General features: G+C 33.9%; 3 protein-coding genes across 23 annotated transcripts in view; 2 read left to right on the top strand and 1 right to left on the bottom strand.

Annotated features, from left to right (window-relative positions):
- Pde1c (Phosphodiesterase 1c) overlaps positions 1–9,450 on the top strand; it is a 519,661-nt gene extending 510,211 nt beyond the window's left edge. For all 19 annotated transcript variants that reach the window (XM_076136586.1, XM_076136584.1, XM_076136582.1 and 16 more), the window contains 4 exons: positions 5,613–5,838; positions 6,206–6,476; positions 6,639–6,728; positions 7,095–9,450. In XM_076136586.1, coding sequence (XP_075992701.1) covers positions 5,613–5,838; positions 6,206–6,476; positions 6,639–6,728; positions 7,095–7,159 — 652 coding nt within the window. In that variant the 3' untranslated portion in view covers positions 7,160–9,450. The remainder of the gene's footprint in view (positions 1–5,612; positions 5,839–6,205; positions 6,477–6,638; positions 6,729–7,094) is intronic.
- A 101-nt stretch (positions 9,451–9,551) lies between these two features.
- On the bottom strand, positions 9,552–12,079 carry Art3 (arginine methyltransferase 3). Its single transcript, XM_076136587.1, has one exon. The coding sequence runs from the start codon at positions 11,966–11,968 to the stop codon at positions 10,406–10,408; it is 1,563 nt and encodes a 520-aa protein (XP_075992702.1). The 5' UTR covers positions 11,969–12,079; the 3' UTR covers positions 9,552–10,405.
- A 437-nt stretch (positions 12,080–12,516) lies between these two features.
- On the top strand, positions 12,517–22,356 carry Oseg5 (intraflagellar transport protein Oseg5). Of its 3 annotated transcripts, none has more exons than XM_076135624.1 (14): positions 12,517–12,652; positions 13,172–13,339; positions 13,709–13,815; positions 14,184–14,362; positions 14,807–14,896; positions 15,084–15,221; positions 17,691–17,815; positions 18,540–18,788; positions 19,193–19,353; positions 19,716–19,925; positions 20,240–20,384; positions 20,618–20,771; positions 21,749–21,889; positions 22,217–22,356. In XM_076135624.1, exons 1-14 carry the CDS (start codon positions 12,558–12,560, stop codon positions 22,244–22,246), a joined length of 1,992 nt encoding a protein of 663 aa, XP_075991739.1. In that variant the 5' UTR covers positions 12,517–12,557; the 3' UTR covers positions 22,247–22,356. The 3 variants fall into 3 exon arrangements, with proteins under 3 accessions (XP_075991739.1, XP_075991740.1, XP_075991741.1); XM_076135625.1 differs by having other exon boundaries at positions 12,582–12,673; XM_076135626.1 differs by lacking the exon at positions 12,517–12,652 and adding an exon at positions 13,015–13,082.
- The last annotated feature ends 696 nt before the right edge of the window (positions 22,357–23,052 follow it).

The following is a 23,052-nucleotide window of genomic DNA, read 5'->3' as shown; positions in this document are numbered from 1 at the left end:
AAGCAAAACGACGGTTTCGTGAATACATTACCTCCTTGTTTTTTCATTTTGTACGGCAATATTGAATGTGGTGATGACACGCGTGACGTCTTAATGTATAGATTTTTGTTTAAATTGATTCATCATGCCAGTACGGTTGCTATTGATTTCCCTTTCAAATGATCACTATCACTATTTAGTATAAATAGAGCAAAGTCGCTTTCCGCGTCTGCCCCTATGTCTGTATGTATGCTTAGATTTTTAAAACTAGGCGACGGAGTTTGATGCGGTTTTTTTAATAGATAGGGTAATTCAAGAGGAAGGATTATGTATAAAAGTTGTAAAGATTTTCATATATAATAACTGTTTAAACTGGGGATGACCGTGAGTTTTTTATAAACAGCTATTGGTATCTTTAATGATCTATGTTGTCATAAAAGCGGAATCTCTACAATATTAAGTAAATCACAGCCTAATATTTGTAAATTTTAACTTGCAACTCTGCTGAATTATAGCCAAAATAAAATGGTTTTGGGTCTACAGATTCCAACTTAAATATTTAAGTGTGATTTTAAATTCCATTTGGTTATACCGTACTCGTATCTATTTATGAAATGTTGAAACATTTTCCGGTATCAACAAGTATTTCTTGCACCTAAAAATTGTCTCAACAGTAATATAAATCTTGAAAATACGGCCACTAAAGTATTCTGAACTTAACCTTTTAAGTAGTTCATAAAACTCCTTTAAGAAATACTTTAGAGTGATGGTCGGACCGCTTAAAGCTCCCTCGGGAAATTAAAATAATTCCGTTTAGCAACACAGTCAACCGAGTTATACGTTTGAAAACTAGTTAAGCTTGTTTGTAGTTAGTTCTCGTCATATAGCTTTGACATGATATAGATTTCAAACTAATGGACTTGTGAATGATTTGAAAATGTGACGCAGATAATGTTTGTTTTGGTAATGACACGCCAATTTTCTGCTGGGAGCCCAAATTTCTACCTTTATATAGTACTCTTGTATTTTTAATACATTTTGTAGCGTGCTTACCCATTTTTTTTTAATTGATCGCTGTTGTTATCTGTGTAAGATAATGGCTAAAAATAGCAATAGGTAAAATATGTAAGATTTCATATTATTCAAAAAGTATACTCTAATCTACTACTACTAGTTTTTACTTTATAATAGTGGAAGTTTGATTGATATTAAGTCATATCTGAAAGCATACTATAGTTTACCTATGGGTTAACAAATTGCTTGATGGCAAAGTCAACTAAATGCTTATATTTCTTCATTCATCAAACCAGATACATGTATCGGTAAAAGTAGACTAACATAATACATACTCTCTCCGGACGGAGCGTAATCATATTCATATCACAGACAGTTTCGTTTGTTTGTCGAAGTTTCCAGACTCATGAACCGACAAACTGAACGTTTATGCGATTATCTCTGAAACGGGAGGAATACCTCTAATGTGATTATAGTATCAGTGGCTTGTGCGATGTAATATTTATCTGTTATTGTACTTAAAAAGATTGAGAGAATTGTAGAAGCGGGGATGTTTATAAAGAGAATATTGTGGAACATATTCCAAGAGCATTATTTGTATTTCGTCTGCTATTTATTACCAGAATCTTTAGCAATGAGGGTAAAATACAATCAACATACAAGGTAAAATACAAATAGTGTAGAATTCTGCTTGTAACGAATAAAAATATTTATGTACATTAATACTATTGTAATAAAATACAGTAATTAGTATATACATATAGTAGGTGGCTGCATAGAACAGAGTAGATTGGTTTCTTGCTTTCTGAAGACACACAGAGGACAATTCTGGTTTAAATGTTAGTCGTAACATCATTTTCTTTCGTTAAAAGCTAGAACATCACAATATCATTCTTCCCGACATAAAAATCCAAACCGAGACCTCTGAATCTTTAATCACATATACAACACAAAGGTAATTCTAGCATTTTTCAAATAGAAATGGAGGAGATGTCTTCACGTAAAGAAACGTACAACATTTCTATATTTAGTATCTTGGTAACGCCAGTATTTTCCAGTTTCCCATTCTGTGGCCTGAACTACTTTATCACGGAGGAGCCATTTGTTCCTATCTACTGGTACTTACAGCAGAACTGTGCTAAGGCGAAGTAGATTTGATCAGTGCGTTCTTTCTTCGTGGTGTTTTCTCAACGAGGTTTAGAGAGGCTATTACGTTTGATGTACGTAGGATGTAGCTTCTTTTGTTAAAGAACGAGTGGGAAACAAGGGGAATGCTTGGGAGGATTAAGTTATAGTCATGTATATTTATTTTTAAATCGTATATTAATTTGTTTTTGTGCGTAGAGCCGTACAAAAACCCTTTAAGCTTTTTCTATATTATGATAGAATTACTCTCTTATTAATAACTCATTAGGTATATAATTCCTTTCGAAGAGACTTTGTGGTGTGTATGTAGCCCGGACCCAAATAAAATAAAATACCAAAATACTTCAAGACGGTTTTTGATAAAGCTATTTATTGTCTTAGCTAGCATTGAAAAATCTATCGAAATATAAAGCCTTGAGTACGATACTTTTATCAGAGGGACCTAAAACAACAATTATTCAAACAATCACTATAGAGTAATAACAGAATAACCGCTCATTATTTTAGGCAAAAGCAATGTTCCGAGTAATTTCCGCTCGCAAATCCAAAACCGAAATAATAGAGACCACCTGCAGCAAATGAAGCGATTAATATTTAACATTGAAACTCGAATTATGACCTATAACCTCATTATAATTTCAAAACAGATGCAAAATGAATACTTATACCGAGTTAGATTTTAAATAAACGGGCTACAAAATGTGGTCCATTGGGACACGAATTGTGTTCGGAAAAAAAATATTAACTTGTATATAAGACAATTTAATGAAAGATTTCACGTTGATAATCGAAAATACTTACCAAGTATTATTAAGAAAGAGAAGTTGTTCCATCACGATGGAAATTCTGGCTTAACTTATGGACCAAAATATCGACTTTGTGAGAAAGTAAACTGTTAAAAATCTAAGATTCAAATTACTGACAAATTCCAGTATACTTTTTAATCATATTTAGCAAGAAATCTAGATTCATCTAGTGTCATAAGAAGAAAATGATGTGAACATTTCCTTATTAAATAATAAGATCAAATAAGGTAATTACGGCGTAAAAACGTAGAATCAATGTTAACAATTTGTATTCAGCTCGATCGTTTCTTGAAAAGCGGCCCGTGTATCTAAGATTAGGGGTAGAAAATAAATGATTAAATAAATTTAGCATCGTAATTAACGGCAATCCATCAATGAAGATTAAAGAGTACATAGCTACAGGCAATTGCTACGTTAATTTAGGTTACGATCTAAGCTTACATTCGGTATTTTGATATTGAAATGCTTTAGTTTATTAGACTGTATGAAATTGATTGCTCGTGTAATATAAGGCTCTTGAGTACTTTCGTATCGATAAATAAATTGGACATTGTATTTGTGAGTACAGGTCTTATTACCTAGGTAATAAGTAATATTGACTTTACCTTCTGTATCAGGCGATTATAGATTACGTAGGTCATGAGTTCAGTTCCCGACAAAGTGTGTTGTTAGGGTTGATTAATTTTTATTTGAATGTTCACAATATTGCAGGTCAGAATTCCGTTTTAAGCATTTGGTAGTAGGCTCGTATCTTATTAGCTACACGATACCAACATTACAAAACTTAGTTTAAAATAACTCTGCTCACAGATTTAAAGTTTAAAGTTAAGTTATTTCATTGATATTACCGACTAAAACTTCCTACACTACAATATTCTAGAACTAATATAATGAAGACAAAAGACAAGTACAGAAATAGAACAGATAAACAACAATTTGTTGATGAACTCGTCAAAGCAACTTCGTTATACTGACGGAGAAATATCGCCAACATTTCTTACTTAGTTGGTTAAAATTCATGGACCGTTCCGCTGTCAATTACTGCCAATCATTGTGAAAAACACCATAGTTGTACTCAGGGCACGTAATTGATGAGAACTAGGTACGGCTGTAAACAAACCTGAATACAGGACGGAGAATTAAGCTGGAAATAGATTTGAAAATAATTAAAGGTATAAAGAATAAAGGTTTCTCTGTTAAACCGAAATCCTCAGCCAGCCTAAGTAAGTAAGAAAATAAGAAGTAAGAACTTCTTTCTTCTTCTTTTCCTTTCAACAATTTTTTTGTCCGACTCAGATATCGAACAATAAACCTTGTCTGTCACATACTATCCGTAGTATGTGACAGATGACAAGGTCTATTGTTCTAAAGCTTAACAATTTCTATATATACCATATCTAAAGCAATTTAAATTACACTCATTGAATGTACACTCTCATTTCTTAAATAAGGTTACGATGAAGGCTAAGCTTGAAATGTATTAGTGTTAAAATCATCATAGTCTTATTCTAGTTTCCACCCTGTATAGTAACTTCGTAACTTACGTTGGGGTCGGATAGTGACGTCACATATTGATGGATGGCAACAGGCTTGAACAGGCTATGATCAGATGGACGCACACTAAAGTTCCGCCATTTTCTAAGATTAGACCTTTAAAATATTCGGATTTTTGTTTTCACATTGAAGACGAAATAATGATGAAATACGTACTTGATTCTTTCTAAAACTTTCAGAATAAAAAAGAAAGGCTGAGAAAGTTAACATCGTTATTCGTTCTTAATTATCCATTTAAAACTGTGTTTTTAATATAAATCTAACTATACCTACTACTATACTAATAATACACTATATACTTTTCTATTTATAGAATAATAATATCCTTTAACTCTGCTTCAAAATCAGCCAAAACACTTCAGCTCATACATAACTTTGCCAGCATACGAGGTACAACGCATGCTGTTATGTGCACATTATCGTCGAATTAATTCCCAATCCACTATTATAATACCGTATAAGTAGTACTTTGAACACAAACAACCGACAATTTCATGTAATTAGGACACCACTGTCTTTTTATTTACATTTTTATTACCATTAAAACATTGACATAGTTAAGCTCGATCAAATTTGTTTAGTCCTAAGTAAATATGTGCGTTGAGCATTATACCTAATTCGGAATTCATTCCGGATCCTGTCTTAATTTGAATATTTAGTTAAAGAGATGTTTGCAGAATGTATTGTTCTTGATTTTTTACGAAGTTTTCCCGCCGGGTGAATGTTTACAGGTACTTTTTCGGTCACTTTATATTAAAGGATCGAGACACATCTGACAGGAGATGTGACGTGATTATTTAGTTCAGTCCACACATAAACGCATCATCGGTTAACTATGAGAAGTAAAACGTTTAAATATACATTTCTCTGATCTAACGTTTGGCGACCGATTTGTTCTAATCTACTTTGAATCTTTAACGCAAAACTCGGAAAAACGTAAACTTAGAGCTTGATCCTCCTACAAGATATTGGTCACTACCCCTATCAGCCAAATAAAAGATACAATAGACTTCAACCAAATATGTTGTAAAGAATACTCACTGAAATTATATCCACACAAGAAAATTCTATTAAAAATAAATTCACTAACATCCAAACCTCTTCAAATTCCAGATTGATGCGCGACGAAGAGTGTAACATACTCCAGAACCTGTCACGGGAGGAGTTCCGTGAGTTCCGCACGCTGGTCATTGACATGGTGCTGGCCACCGACATGTCCTTCCACTTCCAGCAGCTGAAGAACATGAGGTCTCTGCTGACTCTTGCTGAACCCACCGTGGACAAGTCTAAGGCAGCCTCGCTGATTCTTCACTGCTGTGATATCTCTCACCCAGCTAAGGTAAGAAATAATTATGATTTGTTTCTTTGTGGTTAAAAGTGTAACATGTGACATTATGTCAACGTTCTAGGTTAAAGCACCAAGTGACTCGATGACTCTTGTTATTTATTGTCATTGAGTATTTTTTATAGGTCTTTCAAGGCACTCTAAGCTTAGAAAGCTGAGAGAACCATTGATTAATCCTATCATTGAGTGCTATTAACCACGATAGCTATGTAAACCTCCCCATAGAAGATTCTCAAGTATCAGGCTCAAAATTGAATCATGGAGTCATATTAAATCGATACCAATACTTCCATGATAAACCTCTAATTGAAATCTACTAAAAATAAATTCATATTCTAATTTGTTTTTCAATCTGTTACAGCGATGGGATCTCCACCACCGATGGACAATGAGCCTGCTGGACGAGTTCTTCCTTCAGGGAGACAAAGAACGTGACCTTGGACTTCCATTCAGTCCTCTTTGCGACAGGAACAATACCCTCGTGGCTGAGTCACAGATCGGTTTCATTGAGTTCATTGTGGAGCCCAGCATGGGAGTGTGCGCTGATATGCTGGAGTGCATACTGGGACCTCTACATTCCGGCGGCAAAGGTCCTAACAGTTCTGCTGAACCCATCAATGAAGAGAGTGCGGGTGAGAGAAATATTTCATTTACTTTTAATGTAGAGAAGTATAAAATACTTTTAAGTCTCTGCCCATCAAAGTCTAAAATACAATATCAACTTTTTGTTTATCAACTAAGGTTTACCTACATATTTACATTCTTGCTAAAGAGAATATTTTTGTCTGTTTCAGCGAGTGAACCTAGCAAATTCAAGATTCGGAAGCCATGGGTGGCGTGCCTCAGCGACAATAAGAAGATATGGAAAGAGCAAGCTGCTAAGGGTAAGTATTTTTTATACCTATAACAAACTAGCTGACCTGCGCAACTTCGCTTGCGGCACATAAGAGAGAATGGGTCAACATTTTCCCCGTTTTTACTGGTACTCTGCTCCTATTGGTCGTAGCGTGATGATATATTAGCATATAGCCTTCGTCGATAGGTATATGGGCTATCTAACACTGAAAGAATTTTCAAATCGGACCAGTAGTTCCTGAGATTAGCGCGTTCAAACAAACGAACAAACAAAAAAACTCTTCAGCTTTATAATATTAGTATATATAAAAAGAAAAAATAATAAATTTCTTAAGCTAAATTTAAGATTCTTGAAATCAGTGATGTTAATGAAGTCTTTTATTTGTGTTTTCCAGACGCTGAGGCTCGAGCTAAGCAGGAGGAGGAGAACAACATCGTTCCACCAACTACAGAGGAATAATATTTAGCCTCATTTGTAAATAGCGTTAGATCTAGTTGTTCCAACATGTTCTATTCACTGTTGAAGAAAAGCTAAAGCATACTATATAAATACGTGTGCGAGCTTCATATACGTTGCTAATTTATTAAAATGTTGTGTGTTACGCACAAATATATGACTTGGAAGCACAATGCGAAAAGCCTGGATGTATAAAGTTTCTCTATGCGGAAGACAACATAGTGAGCTAATTCGAATCGGCGACCCACCGCTCAGCGGCACGCCAGTAGTGTAAATGATTCATTATTATTCGCTGCTAAGATTTTAACCTAGCCTAAAGTTAAGTCCTAAAGCTTTGAATATCTCTCGTGTTACTAAAAGTCAATTGCGAGCTGAAAACAAATAAGAACACATTCAGTTGTGGACCCAGGGGATTTCCTTGCACAACACCTGCAAGTAATGACTCGCAATCGATTCTCGGCTGTATATTTGAGAATGTATCTATAGATGACACTATTTTCTACTCGTAATTGAAATAAATTATTGTGTAAAACTGTACTGAACTCATTTCAAATATAGTCATTAAGAGCTAAATGTATCTGTAAGTATCTATCAAATGCTGGTGACGGAGCAACAAACATTAATTTATAAACCTAATCATAAACACATGTGCACTTCTCTTCAATCAAACACTTAACTATAACTTAAATGTAGCTTAATATTAGTGTTAAATTTAACCCATATGATGAATACGCTTATTAATTTTAATGTTTCCGATTAAATTGGAGAGTCTTGATATTCTTGACCAAATGTTATTTAATATGAAATTATTTTCTAAATAATAAACGGCATCTCAAATTCTAGTAAATATGTAGATAGTACATTAGTGAACTTCATAATACAAATTAAGATTTTTGTCTCTGTTATATACAACATAGCTAAGGATAATGTAGTTCTTACATCTCAAATATTTATTGAACTTAAAGCTCGTGCTCAAATCAGACGGAGTCGATCAGCTTTCTGTGAAACCAACTACCTATTAGATCTATTAGACTGAACGAGGAGGGCGTCACAGCCTAAGGAAGAACAGGAAATACTTAGGTAGGACTTAGACTTGAACATTACAAGCTTTTGGAGGACCCAAAGTAAATGTACCGTCCTTCAAGTAGAAACTATTGAGGAAGGAGTAAAACAATTGAATTTATTATTGTGAAAGATATTAAAAAGATTTTAGGCCAAGTGTTTACTCACGGATGCCAAATATTCATCTAAAATCTGAACTGAAACCGCTAATAATAGTATTTATCTTAACCGAACAAAATTTGTGTAAAATCAATAACATTTCGAAATTATATCAGAGGCCTAGTTTTCCTGGTAGGTACGTGGGACCATTCTCATTGAATATCAAATCAAATTGAAACCATAATCATTGATAATTTAGGTCCCTATTAATTGATTTCGGGGATGGTAAGGATAGATTATAAACCAACTGGTGACGCTTATTGTAGACAAATTTAACAATAGATTTTTTTATATATTTATCATCTATTTTAATTATTAGAAATTTATGGAATTCTGTATATTGTGCATTTAGTGTACCTATTATAGTTGATAGGTACTAAATATTAAGAATAATAATCGACATAGGTACCTACTTAATTTGAAATGTAGTCGAGTAATGCCATTCAGATTGGGGATATAGCTTTATAAATTGTAGAACTTAGCATTACTGAGCCTTATGTACATGATTATTGATTGTTGTTTCTGTATTATAGCTTGAGGCAGTACATAGGCGATCTTTGATAATGTAATCTCTCTGTCAACTTACCTATATCACTTTTGTACAAGATACCTATTGCTTTTAATGTGACATCACAACATTCCGAATGTGTTAAGTTTTGAATGTAATTAAGCTTATTAAAGACCTGTCACTGCTACGTTTTTAAGATATTAAAATGAGTGTAAAATAGTATCCACAATAAATAATAATATATTTTCCACACGATGTATTGCTTTACATAAATGTCACGAATGTTTCACCCCATTAACAATTGAGTATACAAATTAATTAAACTATTAAATGTATAAGAAAATCTTGTAAAAAATATCTAAATAAACCTCCTAACTTTTCTATTATTCTCACTGCTAAAGGGAATATGTCAACATTGCTAAATCAATTTTCTATAATACAAAATGTATTTACGCAAGCATATTTTGTCAATGTTCTATATAAAAATCACAATAATTTTATGTAAACAACACAAAGATCTTTGTATGAAACTGATTTTCTCTTTAATAAAATGAAATCTCAAAATCGTATGTTTTTTTATCGACTTGACATTCTTTTTTCTACATGTAAATAGATATAAAACACCTTTTAGTTATGTGTAAATTATATGTAAAATAAAAATAAAGATTTTCGTAGAAAATATGTTTATTTTAATACCCTTAGATAATTAACAGGACATTAGGCATGGATGTAAGCATGTTCCTATCTAACTAAGAAATAGAGAACTATGTTCTATTATATTCTCACTGAGACATAACCCAGACAAAACCGAAGTTATTGCCATCTTGAATACAAAACATTTTATGCTTTGTATTTCCTTTTAACATTTACACAATAATATATATTAAAATATAAGCTATTGAATTATTAACTAAATAGTGCATTTTATAAGGAACACTGTAAAAATACAAATATAAGAAATTACTGTCAAACATAGTGCTGAAGGTAAGGTTTACAATTGCAAGTTTGTATAACACTCAAGGAGATATACTTTGCCAGATTATATTGTATTTATCTCTATCTAATCACTGAATATAAATTCAATATACCTTATTTATAAAAGTATTGGTATTTTTTATCATAAAAAGCAGTATTTTATTCATAGGCCCATGGCCTATAAGGCTGATGAACACTTAAAATAAACAGTTAACAGTTATGGTAAGAGGAGTTTTTAACAAAGAATTAATATTATCTTACATGTAATCATACTTCTAGAATATTCTAGATCTATTTCGAGTGTTGAACACAATCTCCGACTGATTAAGTATCTCAGTTTCCTAAATATATTTCGTAACAAACAAAAATCCTTACAAAACTATCCTGCGACACTATCTCTTAGTTATATACGAACACTGTAACAAACAACAGATTACTTGCATTGATTGCATTGCAACATTGACAGTTCAAAGACTATCAAGCAGCTTATAAACATTTACACTTATTTCTAAAATATAGAATACAAAAAGATCTCTAAAATTAAATTAGCTAAGAATATACTTATGAGTTTTACCAAATATATTTATTTGAACAGCCAATCCTCTAACATCAGTTTTCTGTCTATTACAAATTATTGTACCTTCAATTACATCACCTTGTTTGACTTCTTTACAATCCCTAAAGTAGAAAACGGTCTGCTTCCAATGAGTAGAAGTGGCATGAGGACTGGTAGAAAACTCTATTGCGTTTGGCAAATCGAAAAACGTATCAAAATAACCTACAATGGAAGTCAACACTCCATCCTTCACAATAGGAAGCTTGAATTCAGACGTAAAGTCCATAACATCTATATTACAAGTATTTATATCTATTTCTTTAACAACATAAGGTTCTGAAATAATATTTTTAGCTGCAACTATATCTACACTTGCTTCCCTAACTACTTCGGATTTCATACAATTCATTTTGTAGCCATAAACATCAGACCAGAAGTCTATTAACCGTTTGTGTGTATCAACATCTCCATTTGCAACGAGACTTATGTTACATCTATTAGGTAATAAGAGGCCACCAGGCTTCAGACAATGGTCTCTAGCGTAAATTACACTGTCTAACATTCCCTCAAATAAAAGGAAATAGCCCATCCATTCTGAAACGATAATATCAACTTTTTCATCCAATTTTGTGTCTTCAAGTCTTCCTTTTACTGTTTTTATGACTTCGTGAAGGTTATTTTCTCTAATAATATCTATTGCATGATAGATAATTTCTGACTGGTCTAATGCATAAACCTTTTTAGCACCAGCGGTGGCACAGAACATGGATAGAATACCAGTACCACATCCTAAATCTAGAACAACTTTATCTTTCAAAGTTTCCTTGTTTTTTAGTATTGCATCCCTGTAAGTTTCTGTACGAACTTTGTCTGAAAGCATGTCATGATGGATGCCAAAGTGAGCGTAAGTGCTAAAGTATCCTTCGTCACTCTCCAAAGGAACACTAGAGACGCAATTCACAATAACGGATGGTCCAGCATTACTGCTACTTGAACTTCCTCCTTCAACTATAGTTTTCATAGATTGCTGCATTTTATTTATATCTTCTTTAGCCATTTGTAAGTGTGTTTGGTTTTCGTTGAGCTGCTGAGACAAATTCTGGATCGTTCTTTGGAGTTCCAAAAAGTGAGCTTGTGATAATGTGACGAGACCATTTTCAACATTTGCATGGTAAGTTTTCGGCGAACTAGGTTTGTCAGTCAGCGAATCGAAGTCGTACATTAACCAATCATCGTTCTCCACCGGTTTCAAATACTTCTCGTCGTCCCAAACGGCCTCATTACAGTTAGATATAACCTCCGCAGATGGCTTGTGTGTTTTGATGTAGTTTATCAGTTTTATGTAAGAATAACAGTCCATATTGAACTTAATCTTTAATTTGTTCAAATCAAACCGATGCACGCTCTCACAATGCGTAAATCCTTCTTCAATATTCGATAAAGTGTGGGAACAAAATAGGCATGTTACCATTGTATTACTGGCTTCCATTTCTTGCCATTCCTCCTCCTCAAAATGCTCCTCATCGCTGCTAAGGTCTGGCACATCAGACATCTTCGCGTTTGTTCCAATAATTTGCACCAATTCACAGTTATTTACAGCGAAAACACAAAATATCGAGTTCCGCAAAGTATGAACATGTGAGAATTAGACAAGTGACGTTTTGTTAAGAAATCAACTGTCAAAATAATTACGATCGTTCGGAAACTGGAAGATTGAAAGAGATAACTGGCACTTTGATCACGAAAAAATGTAGGAGAAGGCCTTTTTATCTCAAAAAAAAGATAATACCTATTTTCTTTTTTTTATTCGGAAGATGCCTCAAAAAGACCATTCATATTGAACCTATAAACAGCCAGTCGCAAAAAATATATACCTAGGTATTTAAAACATTCCTAAATTATTTCAGTAAACCGTATTACTTTCAAATGAAGCAAATTTTTTTTTTACTCAGATTAAATTTATTCCGTATAACAAAATATTTACAGCTTTGTTTTATTTTAATTTAAGGTCTTTTACTTCTGATTTGACAACTTTTTGAGCCACAGAGTACAACGCTTGACATGGCGCGAATATTTGTATTTCGTTGCTATGCCAACAAAAGCACAATATTTTATCAACAGACGAGAGATTATTAAAAATCATGAAATTAAAAATATCAACTTTCAAAGAACCTAAACATGTTGGAGTTGTAGTTTGTGTTAATTGGAATAATACGGAAGACGTGTTTTCTTGTGGGTATGTTTTTTCTTGATGTAGGTAGGTATTTTATTTTCTGATTATGATATTGAAACCATTGACGTCACAAAGTTAAACATTAGTGAGGGGCATAGCCAATATGCAATGTCGATAATCATCAAAAAAAAAATATAAAAAAAATATAATATAATATATTTTATTTTATTTGTTTATGCTCTGAATGATAAAAAATGTAAAGCTATACGCTTTAGGGTGCACGGTGGTTATACTTGCAAGGTTAACACCAGCATGCAAAACCTAACGTAGGTAGGTACCTACACGGCCCCATTTAGGGTCAATACCATAGAGATTTTTTTTGAAGACATCTCTCGCACGAACGCTCTTGTGTCGCGGGGACTTTACAAACATACAAACAACGAACACTAAGCACAACAGATCCGAAACATTTTTTTGTGGATCGCATATAGAGGTATAATTGTTCCGTGTGGGAATCGAACCCACGACCTCCCGACGCAATGCTAGCAGCGTAGAGACCTTAACCACCATGTTATATTGCAGAGATGATCACAAACTACTGAAGTGGAATCTCGTCAACAGTGAATGTATAGTGGTCACGACATTTCAAGATGATTTTTATCCGACTGGAATGCATTTGTTTCCGAAAATCAATATCAGTGGTAATAAACACCAACACGATGTTATCCTGATTTCTACGGCAGATGGCAAGTAAGTGAACTAATTCTTTGAATAAAAATAATATTAAACCTAATTTTATTTTTTGCCGGTTAAAGTATCTTTTGTCTGTTAAAATTGTTAGAGTCAAAATCGAATAGGAAGAGTTGCTATGCTCGGAAGGTTGTTTGTGTAGTTTTTATGAATGTTCTTTGGTTTTCTTTTTAACAGATATCAAAACATGACATCAAGAAACTATGTTACAATTGTTGTTTTTTTTTTTACCTATGTTTGTTGATTAGGCCGTCATCTGTGGACGGCTTTTGGAAATACCTACTTATGGCTATTTATTTGTTTATTTGTGACTTGATAGTGTAAGTAGATCATGGTATAATTAAGTCTAACAATTAATTATAATTCTAGGTTCCATATCGTTAATCACAACGGTCGCATAGAGAAAACCGTTAACGCGCACCAAGGTGCTTGTCTCGCTGCGCAATGGAGCCCTGATGGCGCTGGTCTTCTCACAGGTATACATTTTTATAAATCAAAATGAATAGGTATATGTTCATAATGGTTTTGTTTGCATACGACTTTTTCTGAAATACGCGGGGTGCATAGTTTGAAGTAGTCACCATTCCATTAATACTGAACCTTGGGTACTGCATTCGATTTCCTAAAGCGTTACAAATATGTATGTACTCAATTAAACCTTATGTACAGCTTTCGTACATACATACCAAAAATCACGCCATCTTCCCGTAGGGGTAGGTAGACACTAGAGAACACCACTTGGTACGATCCTTACAAATATCATTTGCTTCATTAACATCCATACATCTTGTTATTGACCGATATTATGTTAGACATAAAAATAATTCCTTCTTTATACTTTTAGCTGGCGAAGATGGCTTCGTCAAAGTCTGGTCTCGCAACGGCCTCCTTCGGTCTACTATCGTCCAGTCTGACGTGCCGTGTTTCAATGCCGTATGGAGTCCTGATAGCAGCGCTATCTTATATACGAAGGGAAACTCTTTGGTCATCAAACAGTTGAACTCGAGCAATAAAATTACAAAAGTAAGTAGGCACTAGGTAGCACTGGGTGTAATGTTACGGTAGATACGGTAAGTACAATACCTATTTACCTCTTTGATATAGTTAGACACTAGTGGACTGGCCTGACTTATAGTAGTTAAATTTTATATATCGCATATAGTAAAATTTTGTTTCGTTGGTTCTATTCTTGTGGGAATTTTGAACAAACAGTTATTATAAATGTAATACATAATTATGTAAACATTATGAAAAAAATAATTATAAAATTTTGTTTACATGTAGTAGGTAGGTATATTTTTTATATGGATAAGTACCTATCTTATTGCATTAAAAGTTGCATTTAATTTGGTTCAAGTGGTCAGGGAGGCAGGCCACGTACCTACAATTTGGTTTTTATTTTCAAAATAAACGTATTTATGCAAGTCATAATTTTTAATTGAGATAATGATGATTGATTCTTTTCAGTGGAAAGCTCACGAAGGTCTTATCTTATGTGTAGCTTGGAATGCTAATAACAACTTGATATTATCTGGCTCTGAAGATGGATTCTCCAAGGTACCTATTATACCTTTTTTTTTCTTGAACTTAAAATTTTGCTACTTTTCCCCCAGTCATTAAGAATGTATCGATATCTTAAACATGCTTGTGAAGTATTTCTCACCAGATTCATGTCAGTTTCAAAATTATTTTCCCACACTTATGAATAAAACATTGTCATTTTCTCTCATCTACTGTGTTTTAGATATGGGATACTTTTGGTCAGCAAATATCAGTGAGTGTGAAACATGATCAGCCTATAACTAGTGTCAGTTGGTCGCCGGCTGGAGACATGTTCGTTGTGGGCAGTTACAATCTCATACGACTGTGTAATTCTAATGGGGTGAGTAAAATAATGTTCAAAATGTATTCGTCGTGTGGTGTGCGTTCGCGCAGCGGAATGTTGTTGAATTTAAAGATATTAATTATGCAGATATTTAGTGTATGACGTCGTATAATTGTGTATGGTAAAAAAAAAATTGTGTACGCAGCCATTGTGGAGAAATTCACCAAAAACTGATTCCGCTGGGCGAACGTTGTCCTGGCGGAACTTATTTTAATCCATAGACTTTAGAAGAAAAGAGGTGTGTCCAAAAATTAGTGTGTATTTGTGTGTAATTGTGTATGTATGAATAAAATGAGTGCATGCATAAACTTCGGAGAAATTCAAGTTTCCGCTACGCGAACGTTTGGCCATTAGCTAGTTTTCATATAAAGCGCTTACATAGAGAGCTGTAGATTTTTACATACGTTGTTTTGAATTTGTTTATATTTGTTTAAAAAACAGATTTAGAAAAAATCGTAGGGCTTAAAAGATAAAAATATAAACGTAAAATACACTTAATAGGTCTTAGTTCTTAAAGTATGCACTTTGGGGTCTAGATTTTCACGTTTATACAAACCTTGTAAGTATCTGAAACATGTTGCCAAGTATCAATGATGTTCCGTTAGTAATTAAAGAGTTAAAGGACAATTTTACCATGAATAGATCACTGTTTACAAAACAGTCAAATATCACGACGTTCTAAAGGAATTGCATGGTAAAATGTATGCCAAAAATTAGTTTATTCATTCAACTATTCACATGCAAAATTTCATGTCATTAAATTTAGTAATTAAAGAAATCAATTAAAATACTGACGAAGCATCGAAAACCTACATAACCCGACCAAGTTCGGATAGCTACAAAAAAGCGTCCATGCAATATATTTAGGTAACATCCCAAAATTTACCGTATAATACCGGTATTGAATTGGTATAGGTGATAACACAGTTGTTGTTTCGATATAATTTAAAGGTCATTTATTTTTGTACACCAAATTGTTGTTCAATTGTTCTGATTTTTCAGCTCCAGAATTGACTGGAATAATTCCGGAGTTCCGATAGGTATTCACATTTTTTAAAAGTTAATATTTTGATTTAATTATATTCTTGTGAACGCACGTAATTTAACGTCTGTGGAATATTCCACAAACTGCTAGTCGAACAGGACGCGCGCGGCTTCCCGCTTGAAACGGTACTTCCATCCTTGAAGAAAAGAGAGGGCAATAATATGTAATATACTTAATAAAAAAAATTTTTGTACACGGATATTTAATAGAAAAGTACTTGTTAATTGAAGATTTGTTTTTATCGTAGATAGTTGGGTTATTATTAAAAAAATATTTTTAATTCAAGAAATGCAATTGTTTTATTTTTTCCTAACGCTTGTGTACGGAACTGTACCATATTAGTAAATACTATATTGGAAGGTTAAGAACGTCTCTTAGATATATGGCTGGGCCGCTTTTTTGTAGCTATCCGAACTTGGTCGGGTTATGTAGGTTTTCGATGCTTCGTCAGTATTTTAATTGATTTCTTTAATTACTAAATTTAATGACATGAAATTTTGCATGTGAATAGTTGAATGAATAAACTAATTTTTGGCATACATTTTACCATGCAATTCCTTTAGAACGTCGTGATATTTGACTGTTTTGTAAACAGTGATCTATTCATGGTAAAATTGTCCTTTAACTCTTTAATTACTAACGGAACATCATTGATACTTGGCAACATGTTTCAGATACTTACAAGGTTTGTATAAACGTGAAAATCTAGACCCCAAAGTGCATACTTTAAGAACTAAGACCTATTAAGTGTATTTTACGTTTATATTTTTATCTTTTAAGCCCTACGATTTTTTCTAAATCTGTTTTTTAAACAAATATAAACAAATTCAAAACAACGTATGTAAAAATCTACAGCTCTCCTATGTAAGCGCTTTATATGAAAACTAGCTAATGGCCAAACGTTCGCGTAGCGGAAACTTGAATTTCTCCGAAGTTTATGCATGCACTCATTTTATTCATACATACACAATTACACACAAATACACACTAATTTTTGGACACACCTCTTTTCTTCTAAAGTCTATGGATTAAAATAAGTTCCGCCAGGACAACGTTCGCCCAGCGGAATCAGTTTTTGGTGAATTTCTCCACAATGGCTGCGTACACAATTTTTTTTTTACCATACACAATTATACGACGTCATACACTAAATATCTGCATAATTGATATCTTTAAATTCAACAACATTCCGCTGCGCGAACGCACACCGTCGTGTGGTCTAATGATCTACTAAAGTTCAATTAAAATGAGAGAGAGGAATCAACAGTCCACTAAATGCAATAAAATTCTGCTAAACCTGTTTTTTCAGCTTTATCTTGTAATACTTTTCCGAAAAATCCTATTTATAAATAACTGTGTGTCGTTTTATATTTTTCTCATGTCGTATTGATTTGACTATTATAGTGTGTATTATGTTACAGTGGTCTCATTGCCTAGATCGGCCTTCGACTGGCAGCATTTACCACGTAGCCTGGTCTTCAGATGGAACGCAACTGGCTGCAGCTTGCGCAAATGGTCATGTGCTCTTTGCTCATATTATTGACAGGTAAGGTAACATCAGTATGGAGGCCTTTACACAGATATCTATTTATTTATTTATTGTTATGAATCTCCAACAAAGGATACATTACACATCTGAATACACAAAATCAACATTTGTAACAAAATGCTCCCTCAATTATAGGAGATTACAGCATACTCAAAAAATATTAATATTATATACATTTTTTAACAATCTTTAAAAGTAGTATTATATTATTATAATAATATATTAGTAGCATTGAACAATGATGCTGAAGTACCTGCTTAAATTAATGGGATTATTGACTTCCTACGTCTACCACCATAATTGTCAGAACTGATGGCCTAACATTTGCTTTTTTTGCTAATGGCTACTAATTAAAGAATAGGCCATACCTTTTTTGCTCAATTACTGCGAAATCTTCAAACCACGTAGTTTTATTTCTTGCTGATAATCTAATAACTACTAATAATGCTTTACCTAATTATATTTTTAAAGAATATTAATATCCATATTATTGCTTTTTATTTCAACTCTTTCGCTATGCATTCATAAGGATTTTGTATGAATGCATAGCGACATAAATACTAGGTACTAAATGTCCCAGGGGCGACAGATCGTAGTAAGGAAAAAAAATCTCTACGTATACTTATTATTATAATGCAACGGGTCTTAAAATAAAGTGCCCCTTTAATTTTCAGTCGAGTTTGTTCCCCCTGCATTATCATATTATCGTTTATTGTTGCAGAGAATATACATGGAAGAACTACGCATGCAATCAAATAGGTCGTAAAGTGATTGCCATAAAGGACATATTGACGGATCAGAGCGATCAACTGGACTATCCAGATAGAGTGATACAAATAGCATTAGGATTCAATCACTTGGTCATAGCCACTGTCAAACAATGCTTTATACATAAACTGACTTCGTGGAATACGCCTGTTACGTTCGATTTGAAGGAAGGGACTATTAGCATGATTTTGTTGGCTGAAAGGTAACCCATTTTCGATCTGAGAAGTTCAATTATTTCATTTTTTTTACAACCAAAAATTTCAAAAAATTTTCAACGTACAGCCAATCCGAAACAACTATATTTTGTGAATCGCTAAAACATTTACTCCGTGTTGGAATCTAACCTACGACCTCTCGACCACTGGTAGTAGGGTGGTGACCACCTTACCCACTGCGCCACGGAGGCCGTCAATTACGAGGCTATTTATGCATTTCAAAAAATTTACGAGATTTAAAGAATGAGTATTCCTTTTAAAAAAAGAAATGGCGACCCATGATTATTCGTAATTGCTGGCTTCATATTATTGTTTATGGCTTGGAAGAAACATAAACTTTTACTTTATAATATCTACTACCAAAGGTACCTACATTTTGTTTTGTTTCCAGATGTATCTGCATAGTAGAAAGAGCAGGTCTCTCAGTATACAGTTACATGGGTCGTCTGCTAGCCAGTCCTCGATGGGGAGCGAGGCCGGAGTCTTTAGGACGAGCTGCCGTGTCTTTAGGTCCTGATGCTTTGGCTGCTATAGACCAGGGTGATCGCAAATGTAAGTATGTGGACGACGTGAGAAAAGTACACAATAAAAAAGCTTTATAGATCTAAAATATACAAATTATAGCGTGTTATAACATCGATTCTTGGTCGAACTGAAACTCCATCCACAGATGAAAATTGATGTAAATACATAAAAAAGCAATTGTTCAAACATAGTAACTCATCCTCTTTGAAGACGGTAGAAAGTAAAAATGGCCAGAACAAGTAGGTTGACGTGTTTAATCGGTTGGCATGAACTCAATAGTCAATAATAGCCATTGAGTCAAAAGTGCTTCGAGTCAAATACAAATCTAATGTTATCGGAGTTCTATGTTTAATGTTAAGTAATTTTGATTATGGTTTTGTCTTTGCCAGTGATTCACGTATTCGATCTCCCCACGGGTCTAATAGTTCGAAGTTCAGCAGACAATACAGTAACCAAGTTGATGCACAAGATGACCGTGTCCAGTATTGCGTTGAGTCAGACAGGACCTATCAGTGATAGACAGCTAGCTTTGTTGGATTACAACAGAGATCTGTATGTTGTCACTGTGAAAGATAGCAAGCCGAAGTTTGTCAAATTAGGTAAGAAATTAGAAGTGTGATGATTTACGAAGACAGTTGAAGTGCACAATAAAAATGAGCGGTCCAGAATGGAGGTACACTTACACTAAAAATTAATATCATCAATCCCAATCTTTTACTAGTAAATACGAAATAGTAAATACAAGAATCTGTTTAAAATCCAAATAATTACTGTTTACAATAAAGATTTTTTGTTACTTGGATCGCATGTTGGATTAGGCTGGAAGAAAGTCTTAAAGAGACCCATGACTGGTTGTTGGGCAGATATGAGTAAACAATAATCTATTTTTAGTTATTATTCCTCTTATTCTTAGGATCACAGATACTCAGCGTAGCATGGAGTAACGAGACCGAATTACTAGTTGGTTTACGAGCTAGCTCTGTAGTGGCATGGTGTTGTCCGAGAGCGGCCTTGCAACCTGACTGGCTAGCTTTGACTACAGTCAGTAAAGATGTAGCGTAAGTATAGAATGCAATTGATTAAGGGCATGTTCATATCTGACAGAGAATGCGTCACATAGGTCGCGAAACATTAGAACTGAAGATGCATCGTTGCGAAGCCAATAGGTACTAATTAAGCTACGCCTAACGCATCTTCCGTCAGATGTGAACCGACCCAAAACTTGGTTCCAGAATCCTGCTGTTTTTATGGCTGCAGCTACTTTTTCTTATTTTAAATTGTCACCTTTTAGTGATTTAGGTAGAAACCCAACTATCCTTGCAATTGAAGATGGAGTTGCACGTGTTTGCCGAGGCAACGGTTCCATATTACACCTGTCGATTGCTACATTCCCTGAGAAACTGCTAAAACACGTAGCCGCAAATATGTGGCAAGCTGCTCTTCAGGTAAGTCCCATTACTCTTCCATTAACTTTACGTTCATAAAGTAGGTATACTACTGTAAACGGGCGATATATATCTTTTTTTTTTCTTAAAGACTATGTAGGTACTTCCACACTTAGAATTGTTCTTGTGTTGCGGGGGCTTTTACAAACATACAAACAACGGACACAAAGTACAACCAGCCCAGAAACAACTATTTGTGGTATGCACAAATAATTGTTCCCTGTGGGGATCGAACCCACGATCTCCAGACGCCAATGATAGCGGTGCGGTAACTTAATCTAAATTACAGTACCTATTTAATTCGTTACCCGAGGTTATTTTCAAAAAAATATTATTTGATTCTTTTGTTTATTCTTCTACACACCTTCGTTTCAATAACAGAAAATATCTCAGGTCATACACCTGTAATAGTAAATTTGAAAAGTACAAAGGTTGTATTATTGTGTAATTGCACTGTTACTGCAACCTAAGCAATTGGCAATCAGAACGATATTACTGTCAGCAATTATAGTATGTTAATTATAGATCATTAGTTCATTCACGCTTAAAAATGTGATGTAATCTGTAAGCATGGAATCGTAATGCATTAAAGAACATGGTAGCAAGAATCTTGACTTGACAAAAAATCTTTTACTCATACTGTTTAATGACAGTGCAACTACTTTGCAAAACGCCAAAATTTGGTAAGAATATTAGATATATAGAATTTCGACTGCCTCCGTGGCGCAGTGGTTTAGGGTTTGATTCCCACACGGGACAATTATTTGTGCGATCCACAAATAATTGTTTCGGGTCTGGTTGTACTTTGCGTCCGATGTAATGTTTGTAAAAGTCCTCGCGACATAAAAGCAATAAAATTCTTAAAAAAAAATACTTTAGGATGGTTCACTTTTGCTTACCCGTTATAGGTAACACCATGATCAAACTAATTGTCTTCAAATAAATTGACTTTATTATTTTAAATCTTTGAACTTTAGCTGTGTCGAACCGTAGAAGACGAAACGCTATGGGCTTGTTTAGCAGTCCTTGCATGGCAGCATCATCAGCTGCCTGTCGCGGAAGAAGCCTTTGCAGTTATACGACAATATCATCAAGTTTACTACATACAACATCTTAGGGTACGTACAAGAAATACTTAACACCCCTACAGAACATTTTTGGGGTGACTAACTATAGAAGACATTTTTTCTGAGAAAGTCTGACATCATATGCTACTACAGCGGACTCCCAGGGTAACCTGCGCCGAAACGTCCAGCATTCAAGGGTAAAATGTGTGTTCGCGATGAATAGGTACCAGTATTTCTTTATATAATAAACGTGCAACGTGAACGTTTAAAAGTTAGGTCGGTATGACTTTTGGAGTGATATTTCATATAAATTTGTGACTTTGTATAGGAGCTTACTTGCCATCGTGTTATGCTAACTTTATTTTTCTTTCATTTCAGAGTAATATACCGGAGAAATTACCAGCATAATTAATAAATACTAGTTTATTAGTTTTAGTTGTGGGGTATAAAACCCCACAACTAAAACTCGACACGGCAATATATGTATTTAATTACCTATGTATTATTGTTAAATAAACCTTAATGAATAATTTTGTGTTATAAATGCTCCGAATTACAATTTACTCATTTTATTATCGATCTAAATCAGGGGCTCCCAACCTTTTCTTAGTCCGGGACCACCTTTGTATTATTTTTGTTAGCATGGACCACTATGTAAGTTCCTATATTAAAAATAAAGTGTATTAATCACCCTGAAAATGTTAAATTTTATAATCATTCGCGGACCATATTTCGACTTCGACCACTGGTTGGGAACCACTGATCTAAATAATTAATGCCAAAATCATCTACGTCAAGTTTTACAACTTAGCTACCTATGTAAGTACTCTGACGATATAGAGAAAAAGAATCTCATTTTTGTCTTTATAAGTTAGGTTGGTTCCCATTTTTGTCATAAATTGTAGGCAACTAAGTAGGTAGGTAGGTACACTGACTTCTTCACCCAGCTTATTTTTTTTTTTAAATCGTACGCAATGAGATCAAGGAATCATAAACTCAAAACTTTTTGCGATAAAAGTGTAAAACATTATATACCTAACTAAATTAAAAAATCTTCTGGCCCTACTATTTGAATATATTGATAAAGTCGGCATTCCGGCAATAAATGTACTGACATTCATTCATTCAACTTGTGATCTTCAAATACAAAACAACCAATCGGCAATCAGCATTCGGCTATCGTTCGATCGAATCGAACGCAAAGCTCTAGCAAA

This window comes from Anticarsia gemmatalis, chromosome 3, assembly GCF_050436995.1.
Source record: "Anticarsia gemmatalis isolate Benzon Research Colony breed Stoneville strain chromosome 3, ilAntGemm2 primary, whole genome shotgun sequence".
NCBI lineage: Eukaryota > Metazoa > Arthropoda > Insecta > Lepidoptera > Erebidae > Anticarsia > Anticarsia gemmatalis.
Note: the sequence above shows the minus strand (reverse complement) of the source record. Positions and strands in the feature narration are given on the sequence as shown.

Excerpts from the sequence above, each read along its gene's own strand:
- Art3 (XM_076136587.1), bottom strand. The coding sequence starts at position 11,968 with ATGTCTGATGTGCCAGACCTTAGCAGCGATGAGGAGCATTTTGAGGAG.
- Oseg5 (XM_076135624.1), top strand. The coding sequence starts at position 12,558 with ATGAAATTAAAAATATCAACTTTCAAAGAACCTAAACATGTTGGAGTT. Across the intron at positions 12,653-13,171 it reads GAAGACGTGTTTTCTTGTGG|AGATGATCACAAACTACTGA; the intron begins GTATGTTTTTTC and ends GTTATATTGCAG. Across the intron at positions 13,816-14,183 it reads TGGCGCTGGTCTTCTCACAG|CTGGCGAAGATGGCTTCGTC; the intron begins GTATACATTTTT and ends TTATACTTTTAG.